At 40.9% G+C, this 21554-nt stretch overlaps 1 protein-coding gene across 1 annotated transcript in view; it reads left to right on the top strand.

Annotated features, from left to right (window-relative positions):
* LOC306781287 (adenylate cyclase type 6-like) overlaps window positions 1-17811 on the top strand; it is a 28721-nt gene extending 10910 nt beyond the window's left edge. The window contains exons 4-24 of the mRNA XM_079274065.1: window positions 7145-7294; window positions 8150-8271; window positions 8910-9021; window positions 9315-9442; window positions 9542-9700; window positions 9823-9964; window positions 10599-10727; window positions 10822-10850; window positions 10943-11090; window positions 11684-11781; window positions 12150-12237; window positions 12336-12452; window positions 12554-12712; window positions 12859-13034; window positions 13368-13394; window positions 13502-13531; window positions 13636-13768; window positions 13989-14252; window positions 14361-14565; window positions 14680-14804; window positions 14961-17811. Of these exons, the coding sequence (XP_079130191.1) occupies window positions 7145-7294; window positions 8150-8271; window positions 8910-9021; window positions 9315-9442; window positions 9542-9700; window positions 9823-9964; window positions 10599-10727; window positions 10822-10850; window positions 10943-11090; window positions 11684-11781; window positions 12150-12237; window positions 12336-12452; window positions 12554-12712; window positions 12859-13034; window positions 13368-13394; window positions 13502-13531; window positions 13636-13768; window positions 13989-14252; window positions 14361-14565; window positions 14680-14804; window positions 14961-15089 (2670 nt within the window). The 3' untranslated portion in view covers window positions 15090-17811. The remainder of the gene's footprint in view (window positions 1-7144; window positions 7295-8149; window positions 8272-8909; window positions 9022-9314; window positions 9443-9541; window positions 9701-9822; window positions 9965-10598; window positions 10728-10821; window positions 10851-10942; window positions 11091-11683; window positions 11782-12149; window positions 12238-12335; window positions 12453-12553; window positions 12713-12858; window positions 13035-13367; window positions 13395-13501; window positions 13532-13635; window positions 13769-13988; window positions 14253-14360; window positions 14566-14679; window positions 14805-14960) is intronic.
* The last annotated feature ends 3743 nt before the right edge of the window (window positions 17812-21554 follow it).

Genomic DNA, 21554 nt, shown 5'->3' with positions numbered 1-21554 from the left:
ACTGCTAATGTACGTAGTCCACAGTAAACTGCATCTATTCAAATATATATATATTTTAAAGCCACATATATAGTGCCTTTTAAAAATTCCCACAATGGAATGAATTCATACAATTCAACAATCCTTTCTGCTAACAATCACACAATGCAAAATCTTAATTAACTGCTCATTATAGAGTAAACTATCATATATAATACTCCCCAGGAAATAATAAGTGAGGGGGCGTTTTGGGACTCTCTAAGCCAGGGGTCTCAAACTCCCGGCCCGGTCATTTTATGTGGCCCGCGAATCCGTCAGCAAAAAAAATCCAAAAATAAAAAAAAAACAAAAAACATCTTTTTTTTAAGTTAGACTTGATAATAAAAATAAATAAAATGATGAGATTGAAAGTCAAAATGATGAGATACTTAAACACACAGTCATAGAAGCAGCTCTTTGGCTGGTTACTGTACATTTGACATGGAAATGTATTGTGAGTACATTGAAGACTACTTTAAACTGTGAACGCAGAGAGTTATTTAACAATATGTTACGAGAAGTTACATTTACAACCGGTCCTTTGTGGGCGACCATGATGCTGATGTGGCCCGGAGAGAAAATGAGTTTGAGACCCCTGCTCTAAGCAATGTAATGAAAAGTTTCCATGTTAACCTTCTTTTTTGTTTGTTTGTTTAACAGAAAGAAACGAGGGTGTGTGGACTGGACTTTATCCCAATAATTCCATGTGAAAGAGGATCTTTTTCTGATACAAATATCTGTAATATTTACATTTATTTAAGTCAACATTTTTCTTCCCCTGGTGTATAAACATGTAAAGATCTATGAAGGGAATCCACACACTGTCTTCATTTACATTTTAAATAAGATATGAATAAAAAGAGACTTGCTGTTCACTGTGATGGAAACAAAATAGATGTGCAATTGGGAAAAACTAAACAACTTGTAAATTCAACTCTGTTGGAACAAAGGCGACTACATTTTGTACCATTGCATCACATGCTGCAGTTCTGTTTAAATGACATCGCTTCATGTCAGTCACAATGATGACAGATTTTAGAAACCAAGAATACATTTAAACTGTTTGATATTGTCCTGGAAAGTGATTTCCTGAGAAAGGACAACACTCTTCCCTGCTATTCATCACAAATTACAGAAATGACAAGACTGCAGGTGATCGTGCTCCAAAACAGCTTTTCATCTGAAGCGTAAAAAAAGACTTTTTTTTAATGGAAAGTTTATCCGCTGTAAGACACAAATGTTTGATTGTAGCGCGTCTCAGTGAGCTGCAGCCGGTCGACGCTCACCTCCAGACAGAGTGCAGACCACCCGGCAGAGTGAGCAGGCGGGGCTCCACTCTTTATCTGTTGATGTGGTTCTGGTCACTTCAGATAAGGGCAGTGCGAGCTGTGTGTAGACATGAGGCTCAGGCTGAGTACACAAACCCAGCAGCTGCCTGGCACCGCACACACACACACACACACACACACACACACACACACACACACACACACACACACACACACACACACACACACACACACACACACACACACACACACACACACACACACACAGACTCTTTCACAAAGGCTAAAAGTGACAGTGAGCGTGAGTCAAAATAAATGAAATGAAAGAATATGGAAATAAATAACCGACCCTCTCAAGGAAAGATAAGGGCCAACCTACGGGGGAGACTCTTATGTTCTGTCACGAGTAAAGCCCCGTCATTGTGTTTCGGGGTGCTGGAGTGTGTTTTACACAGCCTGATATAACACAGATGTTCTAAGGAGTTCCAGATGCTCCTCGAAGGCCAATGAGCTCTGACTTGCACTCTCGTTGGCCCCGCTTCAACAACAATATCCCATCAGTCACTGCTCCCTCTGGGAAAAGGTATTATAAATTCAGCGTCTTGTTCTCCACACATTTTTCTGGACGATGATTTTTTCTTCCATGTGAGCATGAAATATTGTTCCCAGTGTATTTGACTGACTCCAGTAGTCCAAGATGGCTTCAAACGATTTAACGCAAGCAGTGCTCAAAAGGATTCGTTAATTAATTGACCCTTCGCTAAGCCCCGCCCAACTAATGCAGACTGGCCAATCATAGCGTAGCATAGGCCGGCTCTGACCAGGGTCCAACAACTATTGGTCTGTGCTCTGTAGACTCTCATGAAGATTTTGAGACGTGTAATATTAATACTCGTTGCACGTTTCTAAAACATTCAGTTCTACAAAAAGCCTGTGGAGCTAACGTTAGCAGAGTGTGTTAGCACGTCGTGAACTAGAGTCAGCAGTTCAATGCTACGCTAGCTACTGAAGGTATACTGAAAGTATACACATGCTGCATTTGCTTTTTAATGATTGATAAATCACGATTTATTTTAATGTTTTTATTTTTTGCATAGTTTTTTTTTATATTGTCACCATAGTGTCACCATTCTGTATGTTAAAATAAATAAACCTGCTCTCTGAACCGTGTGCATGTCTGACTACAGTAGTAATCAAGTGCTATTTTCAAGAGTTTAGCATATCATTAAGGAACCACGTTGGTGTGTTACATCCCTGTTTACAGCCAGCACATCCCCTGTGTGCAAGCCGGTCCCGGATGATAACAAAGCTTTGTTTGAAGTCAGTGACTCTGTTCCTCTCCGTGTTGGATTTGAGGAAGTTTAGACTCCCTCAACCCCAGCCAATGTCACCTGAGATTGTATTACATTTGACAAACACATTGGTTAGTTACCTAACTATTGGAGCTAACTAGCTGTAGCTGTAGCTGATCAAATCTAGCAGGAGACAATTACAGTTCCAACCAGCAAATAACTACGTTCCCCCCTTGAACAGGCTGTGTAAAAAGGCCTAAAGTCATCTACTCACCCACTTACCCCCCTTACCTCCTCAGCTGGTCCCCATGCGGCACCCTCCCTGAACCTGGGTCGAGGACTGCAGGTCTTTGGTGGGAGGCTGTTGAATGTGGGTGATAGTTGCTAAGTGAAAGCAGCGCTGCCATCTCAGATAATTCACAGTCTCCGTGGGTGTGAATCTCGGGCCAACACCAAGCAGAACCTTTTCACAAGACTGAGAAAGAAGCGCAGAGAGAGGGAGAGAGACTCTTCAACAACATTGAGTTTTATATAAAATCATCATCACATCTCCATCTCCCATGAATACGAGGTCTATAATGACTGGCTTCAAAATGAGCTCTTTCACAGGAATATTAAGTCAGGAGGTGAACAAAATACCTGCATACAAAAAAATGAATTCATTGCAAAGACGGACTATATTTGTTTTTCCTGTTGATCCGTTTTTCTTGTTGTTGGCCCTTTTTAACCTGCAATAACAGATTTTTTCAAATTTCTGGAGTTTTGTTTGTGGCCATTTGGTGACTGTAAGTCTAATATTCACTCTCTTTTAGCTCTGTCGCTCAAAACAGCTGCCTGCCGCGGCTAAAAAACAATGAGAGTGAACTACAACAGTTAAGTTATGGGCCAGAAAACCAAAACTATGAGCTAAAAGATACTTCAACCTTTGTTGAGCTGAGAGAAGCTGCAGCGTTTTGTGATAGTTATCTGTGCCTTCATTGCTACAGGTAGCCATGTGATCCATTGTTTATATAAAACTATTGATCATAGCTGCTTTAAATATTCTTATTCAGGTACATTAGGATGCTGTTAAATGTCCCATTTGTCTGCGGTCTCTCACGTTGCTCTCTCCTCCTTAAAGAACACTCTTTCCCAGCCTTAAAAGTCAATGTTTATAGACTCACTGTCAGGACCAGAGACGTCCTGCTAAAGTAAATGGCTGCTGTGCTAAATCCATCATAAAGGAGGAGCAACATTATAAATAAGGTTTCTGAATGTTCCATTAGCTCACCTCTCACTGTCGCCTGCTCGTCCAACTCTGAGACGGGATCTTTCGAGGGGTGCCATTGGGTGAAGGGTGGTGATGGGTGATGTGTTTGGATGTGGAGGCATTACCAACAATGGACAGGTTGCGTTTACCACTTCTTTGTTTCGACATCTGTATTTTCTTCTCACACCACCAGTAGCAGTATGTTTTTGGAATTGTTAATCGGTGAGTCGGTCCACCATCTCAACTGTTGGGTGGATTGTCCTGAAATGATGTGCATATACAGTGTGCATGGTCCCCAGAGGAGGAATCTGACTGAAAATCCTCTTATCTCACACTATCCGACAGTATTGCAGATCATTCTGCCTCGGTTTGTCCCAGCTCTTCATTGAAGCTATATGATGTTTACACTTAGTGAAGTTAAGAATGCATGATTTTTACAGTTCCCTAAAAAAATATTTTCATGTCTTTGGTATCTTTGTAAACTTTGGGACACCCCATGAGAATTTTATTTGAAATTTCTTTCACAAGTATCAGTGTCAGCTTTCCTAGCTACATTTTTTACTAAGTAATATGTACTTTATAGATTTATTTTTACTTAATTGTGGAGGTGTATCACATATGCAGCAGACGTTCTTGTTATGCACAGAGGTGGTCATTTATTCCAATGCCTCCATGGACCCATGTTGATCAGTTATTGATTCAGCCTGCATATCCTCCCTACGCGGTTGGGGGCTTTTTTTGTGTGGAGAAAATACATTTTAATCTATGTTGTGTGTACTGACGTTTTGCCTGTCCTGTCTAGATCAGAGCCGCTCTTACATAATGCCATTTTGATATCCCGGGATTAGGCTGAGGTCCTCTCCACAGACTGGCTGGCCACTTCCATCATGCCACCCAGAGGGGAAATGACGACAAAAAGCAAACTGTGCGATGTTCCAGTGACGTGATGTTCAATTCCTGGTTTATTTTTGTCTCCATAAACCGAACGTAACCCTTTTAGTAGGCCATAATCATATTGGTAACTCAGTCATAAATGCCACCTGACAGGGAGTGAGCAATGCAGACCATAATGCATCGTGGCTTGATTATAATCGTGCTGGACCAAACCAGCAGAGAAAAGGCCGCACAGGATAAGGTGATAAGTCATGAGTTTAGATAAATGAGTGTGTTGTTGAGCACAGAGGAGCAGGTGCAGCGGCCCTGCACTGGGAGCGTGGCGGCGCGCTCAGGTAGCAGGTAAACACTGCTAAAGCAGAGCTCCGAAAGCAGAGCTCCGAAAGCAGAGCTCCTAAAGCAGAGCTCCTAAAGCAGAGCTCCTAAAGAGGTGGAGTGCGGTTGCGTAAACACAGGACCTCACTGTGTACTCTGCAAACCCACTAGCCCTTGCCCTCTTGAGAAAAGCAAGCAATTAGTTTGCGCCTGTGAGCTCAGACACACGGCGTGTGACACTGTACCCAGGTTAAGTGAGTCTCAACTGATAAATACTTACAGTAGCTGCAGCGATAACACACGTTAAAGTCTTTGACTGCACACACATGTGGACTGACGGGAGGCATTCACCTGCAAACACACATCCTGCCGTAGGTTCCACTTTTGTCTCTGTTTTTGCTTTATCAGTGAGAGCAATGTAAACAGAGCTGAGCGCTTTGAGCCATCTGCCTAATGTCACTATGGCCCATATCTGTCCTGTCCTCTCTCGCTCTCTCTCTCTCTCTCTCTCTCTCTCTCTCTCTCTCTCTCTCTCGCTCTCTCGCTCTCTCTCTCGCTCTCGCTCTCTCGCTCTCTCTCTCTCTGCAGATCTCACTCACTCGTACTCTTTTTTTTGCTCTTGTCATGCTCACATTGTCTTTTTCCTTCCTCATCCTGCTCCTTTCCACTTATTTCCTTCCTCAACATCTGTCAGTCTTTCATTTTATCTGTGTTGTCCATTATGCTGTTTGTGTATGTTTTACCCCCTCGCCTTGTTTGCTTTCTTTTTGAACTCATCTTTCCATTCCCCATCTGTTTATATTCTTGATGCACCGTTATCATCTTTTGCTGTTGTCATTATTCATTTTGTAGCCACCGTATATATTTCCACCATTGTCTGGGTGATTACTTGATCCTGATTGGCTGCAGGGTATCGTTAATTCCTTATACTGAACACCTACTAAGTAGTTCTGAATATCTTATTGACATCATTGAGTGTAGTCCTTCATCGCCTCATCCTCTGAACTCCACAGGGTGGCGACTGAAACACACAATCTGCAAGAAGTAAACTACACCACCCACAGGCAATCGTCTATCACATCCCATTTGATTGTCAACTCCCTGCTTCAGGTTGCGGCCGACAGTACACATGGCCTCTCATTAGTTTGTGACAATATTAATCTTGAATTGTGTGGTGAATAGAAGCGCTACCGTGTAAATATATAAACATATGCAAGATAACGTTTTTCCCCCCTAAACTTATTCTAAATATTCTTTACAAATCTTTTGCCGACCAGAGTATTCTCCGTCCTTGTATGTTGTGTTCTGATTGGTTGATTTGAAGGCCTAGGTCGGAGCTGCAGTCACATTGTGAGAATTTATGTCTTTGTTTTTGGTTGACAAAGCTCCGACGTTGGCGGATGTATCTCCCAGCGTGATCCGGGAACGACCAAAGATTTTAATAAAGTTTAACTCGCGATTGTCAACTTTTTTTCTCATACAGCCCAACATCACACAGAGTGAAGGGGCCTTAAAGCACATACAGTTTGTCTCGAGTCTCTTGAGAGAGAAAGAGAACAGAAATGTTTGAGAAAAGATCATCAATAATGTAACACTCAGAAAGAGTGCAATGAAAGTCTTTCACCAATTGATGTTTTTACGTCTTTTTATGTAAAGACTTTCCGGTAAAGACGAGCACTTGAGATGAACTGTATATCTATCGTTGTCTCTGTCAGCATCACACTTTCTTCTTTTATTGTCAACAAAACAATATTAGTTTTTTATTATGATTTAAGGTTAAATCCACAATCAGTCATATACAATATTTATTTACACAATATAAAAGTGTACATCCTGTGTGTTTTCTCTCTCAGTAATGAAACCATGCTGTCCCGAAAGCAATGACAACAACACTGGTGCATGAGAAATGTGTCATTTGTCTCGTTTGATGAGAAAGTACCTTCACTCTATTTTACTTTACACCTGCTTACTTTCATGCTTAAATCACGATGCATTCACTGCCTCCAATGCCTCTCAGGATTATCCGTATCCTCCTTTCTTAAGCCTGACCACCTCTTCCCTCCCTCCCTCCTCTCTCGTCTCTCCAGGTGAGCGCTAATGTCCTGATCTTCCTGTGCACTAACATCATTGGTATCTGTACCCACTACCCCGCTGAGGTTTCCCAGAGACAAGCCTTCCAGGAGACCAGAGGATACATCCAGGCCAGGCTACACCTGCAGAGGGAGAATCAACAACAGGTAGGTCTGCACACAGATGCATAGGACACATTTGTCGATATGTATTTATGACCAAATTGGCCAGAATATAAGTCTTTTTGCCAACACTTTGGAATAAGTGTCCTTGAAGCCTTTTGTCTTGTAAAAATAAAACATGAAATACATATTCACTCTCATGCCAAGCTCTTGGAGGCAGTTACTGGCAGTTTTAGCTCTTCATCATAATATAAAAATAAAAAACATATTTTGGTCAGATGATTCGCTTCGGTAAAAAACACATCAGGAATGTATTTACTTCCTGGCAGCAAAACATGAGCACAAGCTGTCAGAAACTCTTGCAGGTTTAATCTAAAATACATGAATTAAGTAGCTAGCCTAGCATCATTAAGGCTACGAACGACCCACAATGCAACACACTCTGCAGGAGCCTCGGTTTCACCGGAACTATCTTCAATCATAAAGAATATAAGAATATTTTTTGTATGCTTGTTTTGACCACGGATAACAAATTAACACGACGTTAGCTTACGGTAACTGTAATTAAATGACCTATCTTGAGTAAGCGTGAGTAAACGTAACAATAATAAAACTTTAAAACATCATCTCGTCTGCCACCATGATTTCTGCTTGAGTCACGACGTCTGAGAACAACTCCCATGATCCCACGCTGCATCACAAAGTCATCAAATTCAGTATTTGTTGTTGTTGTGATTGAGAGGGGGGGGGGGGTAAGACATACATGTTCCCTTGTGATTCAAATACAAACACAAACACACACACACACACACACCCTTGACACATTGCACATCGACAATAATATTGTGAATGACACACTCTGCATTTTGTTTCTTTGTGTGTGTGTGTGTGTGTTTCCAGGAACGTCTGTTGCTTTCAGTGTTGCCAAGGCACGTTGCCATGGAGATGAAGGCTGACATCAATGCCAAGAAGGAAGACATGATGTTCCATAAAATCTATATCCAGAAACACGACAATGTCAGGTCAGCCGGGACGCTCGGCCTCAGTGCTGTATTTCATGTTTCACCCATGAATTTATCAACCTCCATATTAGTGCAAGATACCCTTTAAGTACCGTCATGTCTTCCTTAAAACATAACAATGTTTCCCGAATCCTTCCTGGAAATGATTCACAACACATTTGCACACACACACACACACTAACACACGCGCGCTCACAGAGTCATAGGAGGGTAGAGTGGTTTGGCAGAGTGGAGGCTAATTAACACTAGTGAGGGAATACTTAATCACCAGCAGCCAAGATAAGATAATCCCCAAAGATGGAGAGCTTCGGCACACATTCAATTACAGCACTGAGCAAACACACAGCACCCCTCTGTCCCTCACACGCACACACACACACACGCACACACGCACACACACACACGCACACACACACACGCACACACACACATATCTCCTTCAGAAGAGTTGACGGTCAAACTTCCGGCCTCTCTCAAGGCCAGCAGCCCTGATAATAACAAACTGCAACATCGTTCTTCTGCTGCTGCTGCTGATTAGGGCCACAAATATAATCGGTGTTCCTTAGAATTGCTGACGTTGCTCATGCTAAAACTTCAACCTGAGGTTTGCCTTTCCCCGTCTTTTCTCTCGTCCTCAGTATTCTGTTTGCAGACATCGAGGGTTTCACCAGCCTGGCCTCTCAGTGCACGGCTCAGGAGCTGGTCATGACCCTCAATGAACTCTTTGCCCGCTTCGACAAGCTGGCATCGGTAAGGATCCACAGCGTCCGTCTGTCTGTTGTGTTTTCTTAAAGGACTAGTTTGACATTTCGGGACATAGCTTCAGAGGTCCTGATAGTCTGATGTTCTTTCCAGATCCAGGATAACCGATTCCAGTCTCCACAGCTAAATAACATAAGCTAATCATGGCTGTTGCATCATTCTCACCTGAGAGATGACAGCTACCAACATTCTATTCCTTTTATTTCGTCCTCAGATACCTTTTGGACACTTGTCAACCTCATTCTGATCTTTTATCCTCCCTTTTTCTCTCCCTTTCTCAGGAGAATCACTGTCTACGTATCAAAATTTTGGGCGATTGTTACTACTGTGTGTCCGGGCTGCCTGAACCCCGGGCTGACCACGCCCACTGCTGTGTGGAGATGGGCGTCGACATGATAGAGGCCATCTCGTGAGTGGAAACGGTGTTGGCGTTTGTGTGTTTGTTTTGGAGTTTGTGTTATTTTTTGTCCCAGAAGGGACCCTGACTCTCTGGGCCGTGTGTCTACAGGCTGGTGCGCGAGGTGACGGGGGTCAACGTTAACATGCGCGTTGGGATTCACAGCGGGCGAGTGCACTGCGGCGTGCTGGGACTCAGGAAGTGGCAGTTTGACGTGTGGTCAAACGATGTCACGCTGGCCAATCACATGGAGGCGGGAGGCAAAGCAGGGTGAGGGAAATAAACACAGGTTCACAATCACATGCACATGCAATTGTTGAGCTGCTAGGTATGTTCAGAAGAATGTCTTCTGCATATACCAAAACCTTTATAAATCCCATGTCTTTCTGTAGGCGGATCCACATCACTAAGGCCACCTTGCAGTATCTCAATGGAGACTATGAGGTGGAACCCGGCTTCGGAGGGGAGAGGAACGCGTATCTGAAGGACAACAGCATTGAGACCTTCTTGGTTCTCGGCTGCAGCCAGAAACGGGTCAGTGAACAAAAACACAGACCGCTCAATAAATATGTATATCAAATTATGCATTTTAAAACTTACATCACATTTATTTATAATTGTTTTGCTTTAAAATGTTGTTGTTTATATTTCCTTTTTTTAAATCCTTATTTATTCTCTGATTTTATTATTTATATTATTATTATGATTATTGCACATTAGCCTCTTAGCAAATAATTTATTACATGATTGTCTAGTTTACATTTCAGTTGCATTTAATATCCTCACACATTCATTTCATACTATTACGTTTGTTTTTATTTATTCTTCGGCTTTCATTCCTTTCAAAGTCAAAAATAATTTCCAGAGCAGCATGCCATAGTTAACAAATGTGAAATTTGAAACATCGATCAAAGCTACACAATTGAGGCTAACTGAGCCTGAATTGATAGAATCCCCACTGAGTATAACTAGTGGGGTCCAGCAGCTTTATTATCGTGGTGTTGAGGTGCAGGTCAACGGTGAAACACTGATTAACTGATACATAATTAACTGTGAAGTCGGCATAATCTTAACAGGAACTCTTCTAGTTTATTTCGTCGCTTCTATGGTCGTGACCGTGTCTTATGAGAACGGTGCATCAAGCCTTCGTGTTCTTCCCTCTGAGCAGAAGGACGAGAAGGCAGTGATGGCTCGGATGCAGCGGATGAGAGCCAACTCTAATGAGGGTCTGATGCCACGCTGGGTCCCCGACAGAACCTTCTCCAGGACCAAAGACTCCAAAGTCTTCAGACAAATGGTGAGACTCAACACCAACACACTCCTTTCTTGCTGATGGAGCCAGGCTGCAGCTTTTCTGGGAGAGTCATGTTTTGTGCCTCTTTCTCCTTCAGGGGATTGATGAGACCTCCAGTAAAGACAAGTGAGTGTTGTTGTTGTTGTTGTTGTTTACATGTGTGAAAGGCTGCTGCAGTGCTTGACTTGATTTCATTAACAACATTTTTCTTTTTGCAGCCGTGGTGTTCAGGAGGCCATTAACCCCGAGGACGAGGTGGATGAATTTCTGGGGAGAGCCATTGACGCTCGCAGCATTGACCAGCTAAGAAAAGACCACGTTAAGAAGTTCCTACTCACCTTCCAGACGTCGAGCCTGGAGAAAAAGGTTTGAACTAAGACCTCTGATTATAGGGATGTGCCACATGGCCAAAATCCTCTACACTGATGTAGTTCATTTCATATCTCCAGAACAATATATATCACAATGTAGCATGTTTTCTGGTAATTCAAAAAATACTCTATATGAAATAAACACATGGTAAAAGACCTGTGTGAATGAAATACTTGACAAATGAGACGTATTATTGTTAAGAACCTTAGTGGAAAATAAACAACAGTTTCAAGTTACTTTATGGAGATAAAATAAATAAAAAATGTTTACATGCATGCACACAAATACATACTAATCAGATTTAGAAAATAGTTTGATTTAACTGAAGAGTTTAATCAGATTTTCTGAGAGTTTTTTGTTGGTATGAGTATTTATAATTTAGACAACGTAATTGTAGATCACGATATCTCGATATATGATTTCCTCACGATAATGTTCCGTCAAAAAGACGATGAATTATCATATTGAATTGTTGCCCAGCTGTAATTACCGTCTGTGCTTCTTCAACTTAAATATAATTCATGTTTGGAGGAGGAAACCGCTGCTGCTCATATCTGACTCTCTTCTTCTGCCGTTTCCTGTTGCAGTATTCCAAGAAGGTGGACGATCGTTTTGGAGGCTATGTTGCGTGTACTCTACTAGTATTCTGCTTCATATCCTTCATACAGATTGTTATCTTTCCACAGTGAGTACTTCAAACATTCACACACTGGAGATCCTCCAGTATGTACTGTGTGTTTTTAAGGTTGCTTTCACACCTGCAGTTTAATTAATTTGGTCTGGACTGAGTAAATATATATATATATATTTGTGAATACCTTTGTGGTCACACTGACTTATTCAAAATGAACCGAGAGCTAAACAGGAAGCTCATTGGACCGTTTTGGTGACTTTCCTCTGTGTTTGGACTTTTCGTTCTCATAATAAACAAAAAAATAGATAGACTGCAACAAGACCTCATAATTAATTTGTCTTGTTCCATCATATTACCGGTGGAAAGTTGCTGTTTTGAAATGTTTCTCCATAACTGTATTTATGTTTCCTCCCTTGCAGCACCCCGGTCATGCTGGGAATCTACATCAGTATCTTCGTCATTCTCGCCAACATCCTTTTTATTTGTGCCATATATTCTTGCATCAAGGTAGCACAGGTTTTCAAATCACACAAACATATATTCTGCTCGTACGTCATTCACTGTATGTGTAAATCATTTATTTTTCCTCTCCCGTCCTCTTGTAGCTCTTTCCAGCTGCAATGCAGACTGTTTCAAAGAAGATTGTCCGGTCTCGCACCAACAGCACCCTGGTTGGAGTATTTACCATTATCCTCGTTTTCATCTCTGCCTTTGTTAATATGGTAAGATTGAAGAGACAGGCAGACAGCATATCCATATATGATGAAAACCAGGCTGAATATATGTGTGTGTGTGTGTGTGTGTGTGTTTGGCTTCACTGCAGTTTGCCTGTGACACCATGAGCTTGAAACAATGTGTTGCCGAGAAGCTGAACACCTCTGCAGCGCTGGTGACGCCCTGTTTGATCCGCAGCTTGAATGTGTCCATTGAAGGGGGCCTAGAGATCTGTCCTAACCAAGGCCCCTCCTGCCCTTTCCCTGAGGTGAATTCATTGTTATGTCACCACTTCACTGTTTGGGTTCCCTGTGCCACTGGTCGAACCTTTTCAAAAATGAAAATGTCACATTTGCATTTGTGTTCATCTGAGACCTATTGTCGATAATACCTCTTTGTGATGCTGCTCTCCAGTATTTCAGCTACAGTGTGCTGCTGACGTTGCTGGCCTGCTCGGTGTTCCTGCAGATCAGCAGCATAGGGAAGCTGGCCCTCATGCTGCTCATCCAGCTCACCTTCCTGCTGCTGGTGGAGTGGCCGCAAGTAGCACTATTCGACAACGCAGACCTCTTTGTCACCTCCAATGCCATGTAAGTGCCACAGGCTGGAGAATATAATGCCAATGCAGAGGCGGGGGGGGGGGGGGGGGGGGCACAGGATAATGTTGTATGAATTAAACCAGGCAGCTTTTTTCGTGTGTTGAATATAGGGCTGAACCTCAATACTTATTAAAAACTGACTGAAATTTGGCATTGAATGTTTGGTCCGATTCTTTTTTTTAAACTTTTCCACTTCTCAGACATTTCCTGATCTACCATAAATTAATATAGCATACATGACTTTTAATATATAATTCAAGTTTAGTTAAATGTCAAGAGTTTTGTATATTTCATTATTTGTTCTGTTTTCTTTTTCCTCTTCAGTGATTTAAATGAAACTAGTGCTCAATGGTAAGAATTTAAATTTGTATTAAGACTTAAAAGAAACACTTTTAACTAATTCATATTATCATGATTATTTACTTAATTAGTATTGACCAGAATGTTTTTACTTTTAGGTCCAGTTTCAATGAAACTACAAACCAGTGGTAAGATTATATTCAGTCTTACTTTGGCAGGTTTTGATGTCCTATTGATAATTTGAACGTTTTTTTTATTCCATTAATGTGACCATGTGTTCGTTACTCTGCAGCCCATTTGTTGTGACCAAAGTGTCCCTGAGGGTCATGACTCCAGTGATCCTCACAGTATTTGTCCTGGCGCTGTACCTGCACGCCCAGCAGGTTGAATCTACCGCACGCCTCGACTTCCTGTGGAAACTACAGGTATGTTTAGCGTCCACTGGAGGGCGTCTTCTGACCATGTGAACTGCAAACACAATCTCTTCACAATTCTGCAAAAGCTGGAGAAGATGATTGAGCTGCCTTACAGTTTATTAATGTGTTCTAATAGGATATCTGCAATCTTTTCTACACCTCGACCCTGCCAGACATTGTATCACTATATATATATATAATATATCTAATAAAGATCCTTGACTCCCAGGCCACAGAGGAGAAGGAGGAGATGGAGGAACTGCAAGCCTACAATCGTCGCCTCCTCCATAATATTCTGCCTAAGGACGTAGCCGCTCATTTTTTGACGCGTGAACGGCGTAACGACGAGCTATACTACCAGTCCTGTGAGTGCGTGGCCGTCATGTTCGCCTCCATCAGCAATTTCTCCGAATTCTACGTGGAGCTGGAGGCCAACAACGAGGGAGTGGAGTGTCTCCGGCTGCTCAACGAGATCATTGCCGACTTTGATGAGGTAACGTTTGGAAAGCTCAGCGTGTCGTCCCTTTGACCTTTGCTTGCAGCTAATTAAAGAAATAAATAATGTGTAAGTTGCACAAATGTGATCGCCATCTGTTCTCAGATCATCAGTGAAGACAAGTACAGGCAGCTAGAGAAGATCAAGACCATTGGCTCCACCTACATGGCTGCGTCCGGTCTCAATGACTCCACCTACGACAAAGAGGGCCGCTCACACATTATTGCACTGGCCGACTACGCCATGAGACTGAGGGAGCAGATGAAGTACATCAACGAGCATTCCTTCAACAACTTCCAGATGAAGATAGGTAAGCGAAGATTCAAATGTTTGGGGAATCACATTAAAGTTCTCTAATATGGCAAACGGGGAAACAGTAGCAGCTTCGTTGATGCATTGAAGAGTTTTTGTCTTTAATTACCAGGTCTGAACATGGGACCAGTGGTGGCTGGGGTTATTGGTGCACGGAAGCCTCAGTATGATATTTGGGGCAACACGGTCAATGTGGCCAGTCGTATGGACAGCACAGGTGTACCTGACTGCATACAGGTAGGTGTCATGTAACAGCTATTCAACTTCAGTGAATAAAACGAGAGAAACTGTTGCCTCATAAGATCTGACATAAGTAACCTTCCACCGTCACATTTTAATTGAAGATGACGCAGCTCGAGAATAATAAATGTCCTTAATTCGATCTGCTCCCAGGTGACTACAGACCTCTACCAGTTGCTTGCAAACAAAGGGTACGTGCTGGAGTATCGGGGGGTGGTGAAGGTCAAAGGTAAAGGGGAAATGACAACCTACTTCCTGAACGAAGGACCGCCCAGCAGTTAGCAGCCGACGCAGCAGCAATGCTGGGACGATCCCCACTTCAGAGACACGGCACCACTGAGCGAGGACTCACAGTGTGAGCCGACGGCTTAAAAACTACAGACGCCATCACTTGAATCCCAAGTAAAGAGGAAAAGAAAAACTTTTAAAGACTTCAAAAAGGAAAGTGTTCTTGATGAGAGGAAAATGTTCTCGTTTGACAGCCATTTTGGCTCACATACATGTTGAAGGACACGTGTTGTTCTCGTGTCTGGCCTCTCTCTCAGGCTTCTTGAAAGATGCAAAGTCTGTTTATTTAAAACAACGCCTTTTAGCCTGTGTCAAAAGAAGATTAACGCTGTACATAAGGCTACTTTTTATTTTTACTCTGAGGTTTGTTTGTTTTCTTTTTTCGGGTCAATTTTTTTTATTTCACATGAATTATGAACAGGTACTCATACTTTGTTTCTGAATGAATTATTTATTTTGATCTCGATGTTTTGTGCAAAAGGTCCTTTATGAAAAAGTGTGAATACATACGTGCACAAATATCCAGTTCATTACACGTTTATCAGTGTGTATGTAAATGCATATTTGTGTTTGTATGAATATATGTATAAACTGAAGAGGAACATATTGACCAAAGACGAAAGTATTTACTAAAAGCGAGGCAAGACATGTTTGATATGTTCTCGCTAAAGTCGGCAATGATCACCGCCTCCGTTTTTTCGGCAGGAGGCTTGAACCCTCTGTCTTTTTGGCCAACTGCTGGCAGCACCGGCTGCTTTATTGTATAATTCATTTATTTTTGTCATTCAGACAGCAAAGAGCTCACTTTAACTTTAAATTGTGATGTTGCCCTCAACCTCAAAACAAAATTACTTGAGACGACTAAGGATGTTATAAGAAGCTGATATCTGAAATCTATATTTTTTATCTCTTGAGGACTAGAAGTAGCTCCAGCTGGGATTAGGATCCTCTTCATCCTCACTTCATGTCAGATTGGTTCCTTAGAGCTTGAGCAGCCAGTGTGCAGCTGGTTTTCAGCCCTTACAGTATATTGTCATCGCTGCTCTTTCCCTTTTCAGAGAAGTATTTTTTTTTTTCGGTGCACATGGAAATGAAGGAACTTAAAATCAGAGCCATCGGGGGGTGAAAGACCTCGGATTTCAACGCAGTGGTACCACACAGCCCGATTCTTCTGTGAAGAAGAAATAGATGAAGGAAAGAAATATATATTGATTTTGACTGAATACTGTGCTTTGTAATCCTGAAGGGGCATAACTATTTTCACTGTGAGGTTTTTATGACACAACAAAAACTGCTTTCTTGCCAAACATAACTGCTTTGAAGCATGTCTGATTGTGGTATCTTGTTTTTATTTTTGTTTGTTTTAACGTAGGGTATTTTGTATCACTTCTGTATCCATCATTTGTATATTCTTAATGTTATAATTATTATTATTATGATGATTCTGATTAATTATTATGCTTATTATGATGATTCCATTCCAATGAAAAGGATCAAAGACCAGCACGCTTTCTTGTAAAATGCCAGTTGTAAAGCTCAAGCTCACTGGTACCAACTGATCAACTGCAGCCAATGAATTCTGCTGTTCAGTCCTAATGTACAATACAGTATTTCAACTGGCGATAGGTGTGATCATGTATAGTAAGTAATAACCATTAGCTGCCTTTGCAGCGGAACCCGAGTGGTGTATGCTCACATAAGCATAGCAGTAAACACACACATATACAGATGATTCACTGTGCTTTTTTTATTTATTTATGCCACTACTGCAGTATTGTAATTCTCAGTCAGGCTTTACGGTGACCTCTCCCTCCCACACATTCACTTCTCAGTAGTAACAAATTACATCCCTGGTGTTACACTATGTGAAGAGGACAGAATTAATAAACCCATACATATATTTATTGTATTGTTTCTCTCGCCGTCCCCCCCTCCACGCTCAGTAGAAGTACGACTAGCTGAGTTTGATTGCCTTAAGTTAAAATAAAACCAATCATAGAATATCAGTGAACAGGAACAGTGCCTGCTTGCTCTGCCTGGACTGCTGATGTTTGGACGGAGAAAAAGGGATAAGGGCTTGTCGAGAATAATCTCCAGTAAACATCATCGTTGCAGCGACCGGGCTGTCTCCGGCTTCAACTTTTGTAATTGGGAGAATCGGCCCCTGATTTAGCTCTTCCGACCACTCTCGACAATGGCAACCAACAGTTGATCACGTTTGTACCAAAGCCAGCTCACGCAGCCTTGTGCTGTTGGTCCCCTCCTGTGCAATGATATTGGGCCTTGGGGCGCGGTGGGACCGCCAGAGGACAGTAATGTAATAGAGATCACCAACTATCAAGTGAACTGTGAGCAATGAAGGGTGATTCATATGAGCAAAGAGTTTATAGAATGGACATGAGTTTATAAAAATGTGCATTGTATGTATTCTATTTCTATTGCTGTCCATAGACTTGTGTTGATTGTTAACTCTTGGGAGGTTTTGGGGGAGGAACAGGAGAGGGAGGTTGTCCCCATACCACTGAAACAGTGTTTTGCTCAGGCCTGATGAATCCTTCCCTATTTGTTTTTGTTTTATTTGTATTTTCCCTGAGTTGGAGGAGTTGAACGGGGAGTGTTTTTTTGCAAAGGTGAAGGACGAGAAGAGTTGAGGACTATGACAAAGAGAAAAATAGCATTTCCCCTTGAAGAAAAAATAATAAAAAAATCAATGGCTGTTTTGCGTGTTCATAGATTTACTAATGTTGTTAGTTGTACCGCATATAGGTATTACCTGTGGCTTAAAGGAACAGACCCGTCATACATTATGCAATGACTTTATATGTGTGTTTAAAGAACTAGAAAGTGGCTTACTTGTCAATATACACATTGGGGGGGTCGGACCACTAGCTAAGTGGCTACCAAAACAAGGACAATGTCACTGGTGGAAAGCACCAGAGACCAGACCAAACCATTATTATCCAGTTGCAGAGCTGCAGGACCAGCAGTATCACTGAGTGCCACTTTGCACCATCTACAGACAAGTTATGGTAAGTAATAGCCTTTTTAATATTTGTGACATACTAATGTGACACTTTGGTAAAATTGAATAAGGTCCATAAAGTCATTTTTGGGACATTTGATGCAGTTTGAAGAGTTAGTGTTCAAAGCCTGTTCAAAGTCATTTTTTCCTCAGAATTTATTTGGAGATGTTTCTGAACGTCGTGAACTCAGGGGGAGATTGAAGTGCAAGAACTTCACGTGGTACCTGAACAACATTTATCCAGAGGCGTATGTGCCTGACATCAGGCCGGTTAAATACGGACGGGTGAAATACTTAATAATCCATCAACATTTTTATCATCTTCAATGGAATGTTACAGTTTGTATTTCAAAAACACACTTGTGTGCACTTTTGAGTAATTTTACATTCCCAATGTCTTTTTCAAATAGATATTTGAATTTATGCAGAAAATATAAAATATAAATGATTCATAAAATTATTATAAGTAATTCATTAATGTCTTCACTTTGAATCAACCCACAAAACAAAATGGGTTGTTTTCTTGTTTTTTACAGAACATAATTTTAAGAGCCATTTACAGCCAAAAGTTACAATAGATGGACATCCAGACTGTTGGCTGTCCAGTTAATGTGTTATTATTGTTTGTGCAGTTGGAAAACATTGGTCGGAAGTTCTGCCTGCATGCGAAGAAGACAAAAAAAATTGGGAGCAGAGGTACGCTAATTTATTTTTGATCAGTGCTTCTAAACCTGGTGGGTCAGAAAAATCTCGGGGGGGGGGGAATTGTGTTCTGTTACACAGAATTATATAAATTTTTCATCTTAAAAATACCATTTGTTCTATGTGTCTTTGTAGTATTTTGAGTACACATCCCAGAAAGAGGTACGGCTCAGCGTCAGCAATGCGCTGTGTTTACATGCAACCCCTGGAGGAGCTCGTGTGTCTCTTAAATTCTGTCAATTGAAGGGAAAAGTAACCACAGCAGCGCCCCAGCAAGTGTGGATCTACAAGCAGGTACATGTATTTCTCTACATCAACTCAAACTCTGCAGCAACTCGTGTTACAACACTGCATGTCTCAAGCTGCACTGGGAAACACTTCTCCATTTCCTCATTCTGTCTCTCTATCTCTAAGTTTGTTTGACAGTTTCTTAATTTGAACGCGATCCTCTTAGAGTTTACATTGTTGTTGTTGTTTACAGACAAACAAACTGAAGAACCTGTCATCGGGGAAGTGTTTGGCAGCAACAGAAGGAAACGTGATTATGACTGCTTGCAAATCCAGCCAAGTCAACCAAAGCTGGGCCTTCATCTGACTCATGGAGTTCTATTTGTGGACATTTAACTTAAATTTTGTTGACCTTTTTAAACATCCTAACATCCTAAAGAGTTGTTCGTCCCTGTAATTGTTCATACTGGCTGTGACGGAATCCTTAACAGTGCAGCTCAAATGTGAAAGATGGGGAATGAATCCACAGTCTTTGTGCTTGTTAAAGTTCAGCCAAAGCTAACAGGAGCCTTCAGCAGTCAACGAATCAAATCAAGAGATATCTTATACGGTCTTTTGTAATATCCCTCTGCCACAACTCAGACAGAAAACTCAAAACACAAAGAGGGAATCTTGTGACTTTTTGGAAAACACCCTCAGGATTTGGTTAACTCAGCCGGATGAAGCCTCATATTAGCTTTGCCTGAACTTGAGAAGACATATTTTGCGCAGCGCAAGGAGTCACTTCCCGGCTAACAGGAGGAATCATTACACTGACCACCAACTCTTTCATTCAATGAGCATTTGGGCATGTCAGTGTTAAATCAAAGGATGAGTGATATTTTATATTTTTCTTAAGGTCAACAAATTCCATTAAAAGACCAAAAACAACAATTATCCTACGACTATTACTTCTGTAGCCAAAGCTTGATAATATTCCTATAATAGACTGTGGATTTAAAACACATCAATGAGCCACATTGTTGCACCACAGTTTTTAGGAGATTTTATATGGGTCGCCAAATAAATATATAGAACGTCTTCCTCAGTTTTTTATTGATTATTTATATCTGCAGTTCACCTTTAAGCCACATGAGAAAGCCTGAATGTCTGTATTATTCTGATAATTGTAAACTATAACATTGAGTCTAATATGAAAGGGTAACGTGGATTCTTATTGTTTTACTGATAAGAGGAGAAAAAACCCTGTGAACTCTCCCTAAATGCATGTATTTGGGTTCATTTATAAAGTATTTAACATGTGTATGTTTTCAATAACACATGCATCAAACAAAAATGTGATTTATCAAATATCTCTCTTCAACATGCATGGTTGGTTTAACTATTCAAGATAATATACGGTGATGGCGGTAAAATGGTCAGGAGACATTCATTTAAGCACAAAGTCGCTCTTCTCACGATAGACGAGGCCTATTGTGAATTTAAACTATGCCCACAATTCTGAAAACAATTCTGAAAACTTGAAGCTCATTTGTCAAAGATTCCAGACTGCTCAACCATAACAACAACTCTTTCTCTCAGTTAGAAATTCTCAATGAACCAGGACTGAAATACTCCAAACACTTCAAACACTGACAGTGACTATTTACTGCACAATGAGTAGCCTATACTTTTACCTTTGATACTTGAAGTAATGTTGTAAATCCAGGACTTTTATCTGCAGTAGAACATTTTCCCAGTGTGCCACTTTTACTTCAGTAAAGGATCTGAATACTTCTTCCACCACTGGATATACATTTGGATATTGTGTGTAGCTTTGTATTGTGTGTCTTGTGTGTTATTTTTGTATGTCTTTGTATTATGTCTTTACCTACCTTTTGTTATTATGCTTTCCTTGTTTTGACCTGCCAAGGGTCGACGGATGCAAATTAGCTGAAATAATCTGGTATGGTGCATCAAATGGTGACATTTATGTTTTAAAATGTACGTGGTCCCTTTTAAATTAAATAAATAAATGATCACCAGCATTTTCCTTGAAAACATCTTTAATTTTCTTTCAATGTTTTTATTTATTTATTAAATATTTCTTGTAATAAGGAAAACGAGTCAAAGCATTTCCTGCGGAAAATGCGAATGCTGAAAGCTGAAATGAATTGTAAAATAATTGCTAAAAAAAGCTGAATCATGCGGCAATAGCTCAGGTTTTTTTTCAACATTTTAAAGTTGAAATGGTGTCTGTAGCTGAAAGTATGAAGAAGTAGAAGGATTTTAAGAGGATTTGAAAAATGTCTCCATAGACATCCCATTAAAAAAAAATTGAAAAAAGCTAAATAATTCAAAAAGTTGAAAGATTAGAAATATGAGACATAGCACACGTGTCCTTAACGAGCTGAACATTTAGATATTTGAACGGTTTCTGTAGCTTAAAAAATGTGGAGGGAGATAAGTAACAAAATACGTACGGAAGAAGTTGAATAAAGAGAAACAGGATAACAACACAATGCTTA

Source organism: Melanostigma gelatinosum (genome assembly GCF_949748355.1).
Source record: "Melanostigma gelatinosum genome assembly, chromosome: 8".
Taxonomy (NCBI): Eukaryota; Metazoa; Chordata; class Actinopteri; order Perciformes; family Zoarcidae; genus Melanostigma; species Melanostigma gelatinosum.
The sequence above is the reverse complement of the archived record's forward strand: the minus strand, read 5'-3'. Positions and strand labels throughout refer to the sequence as shown.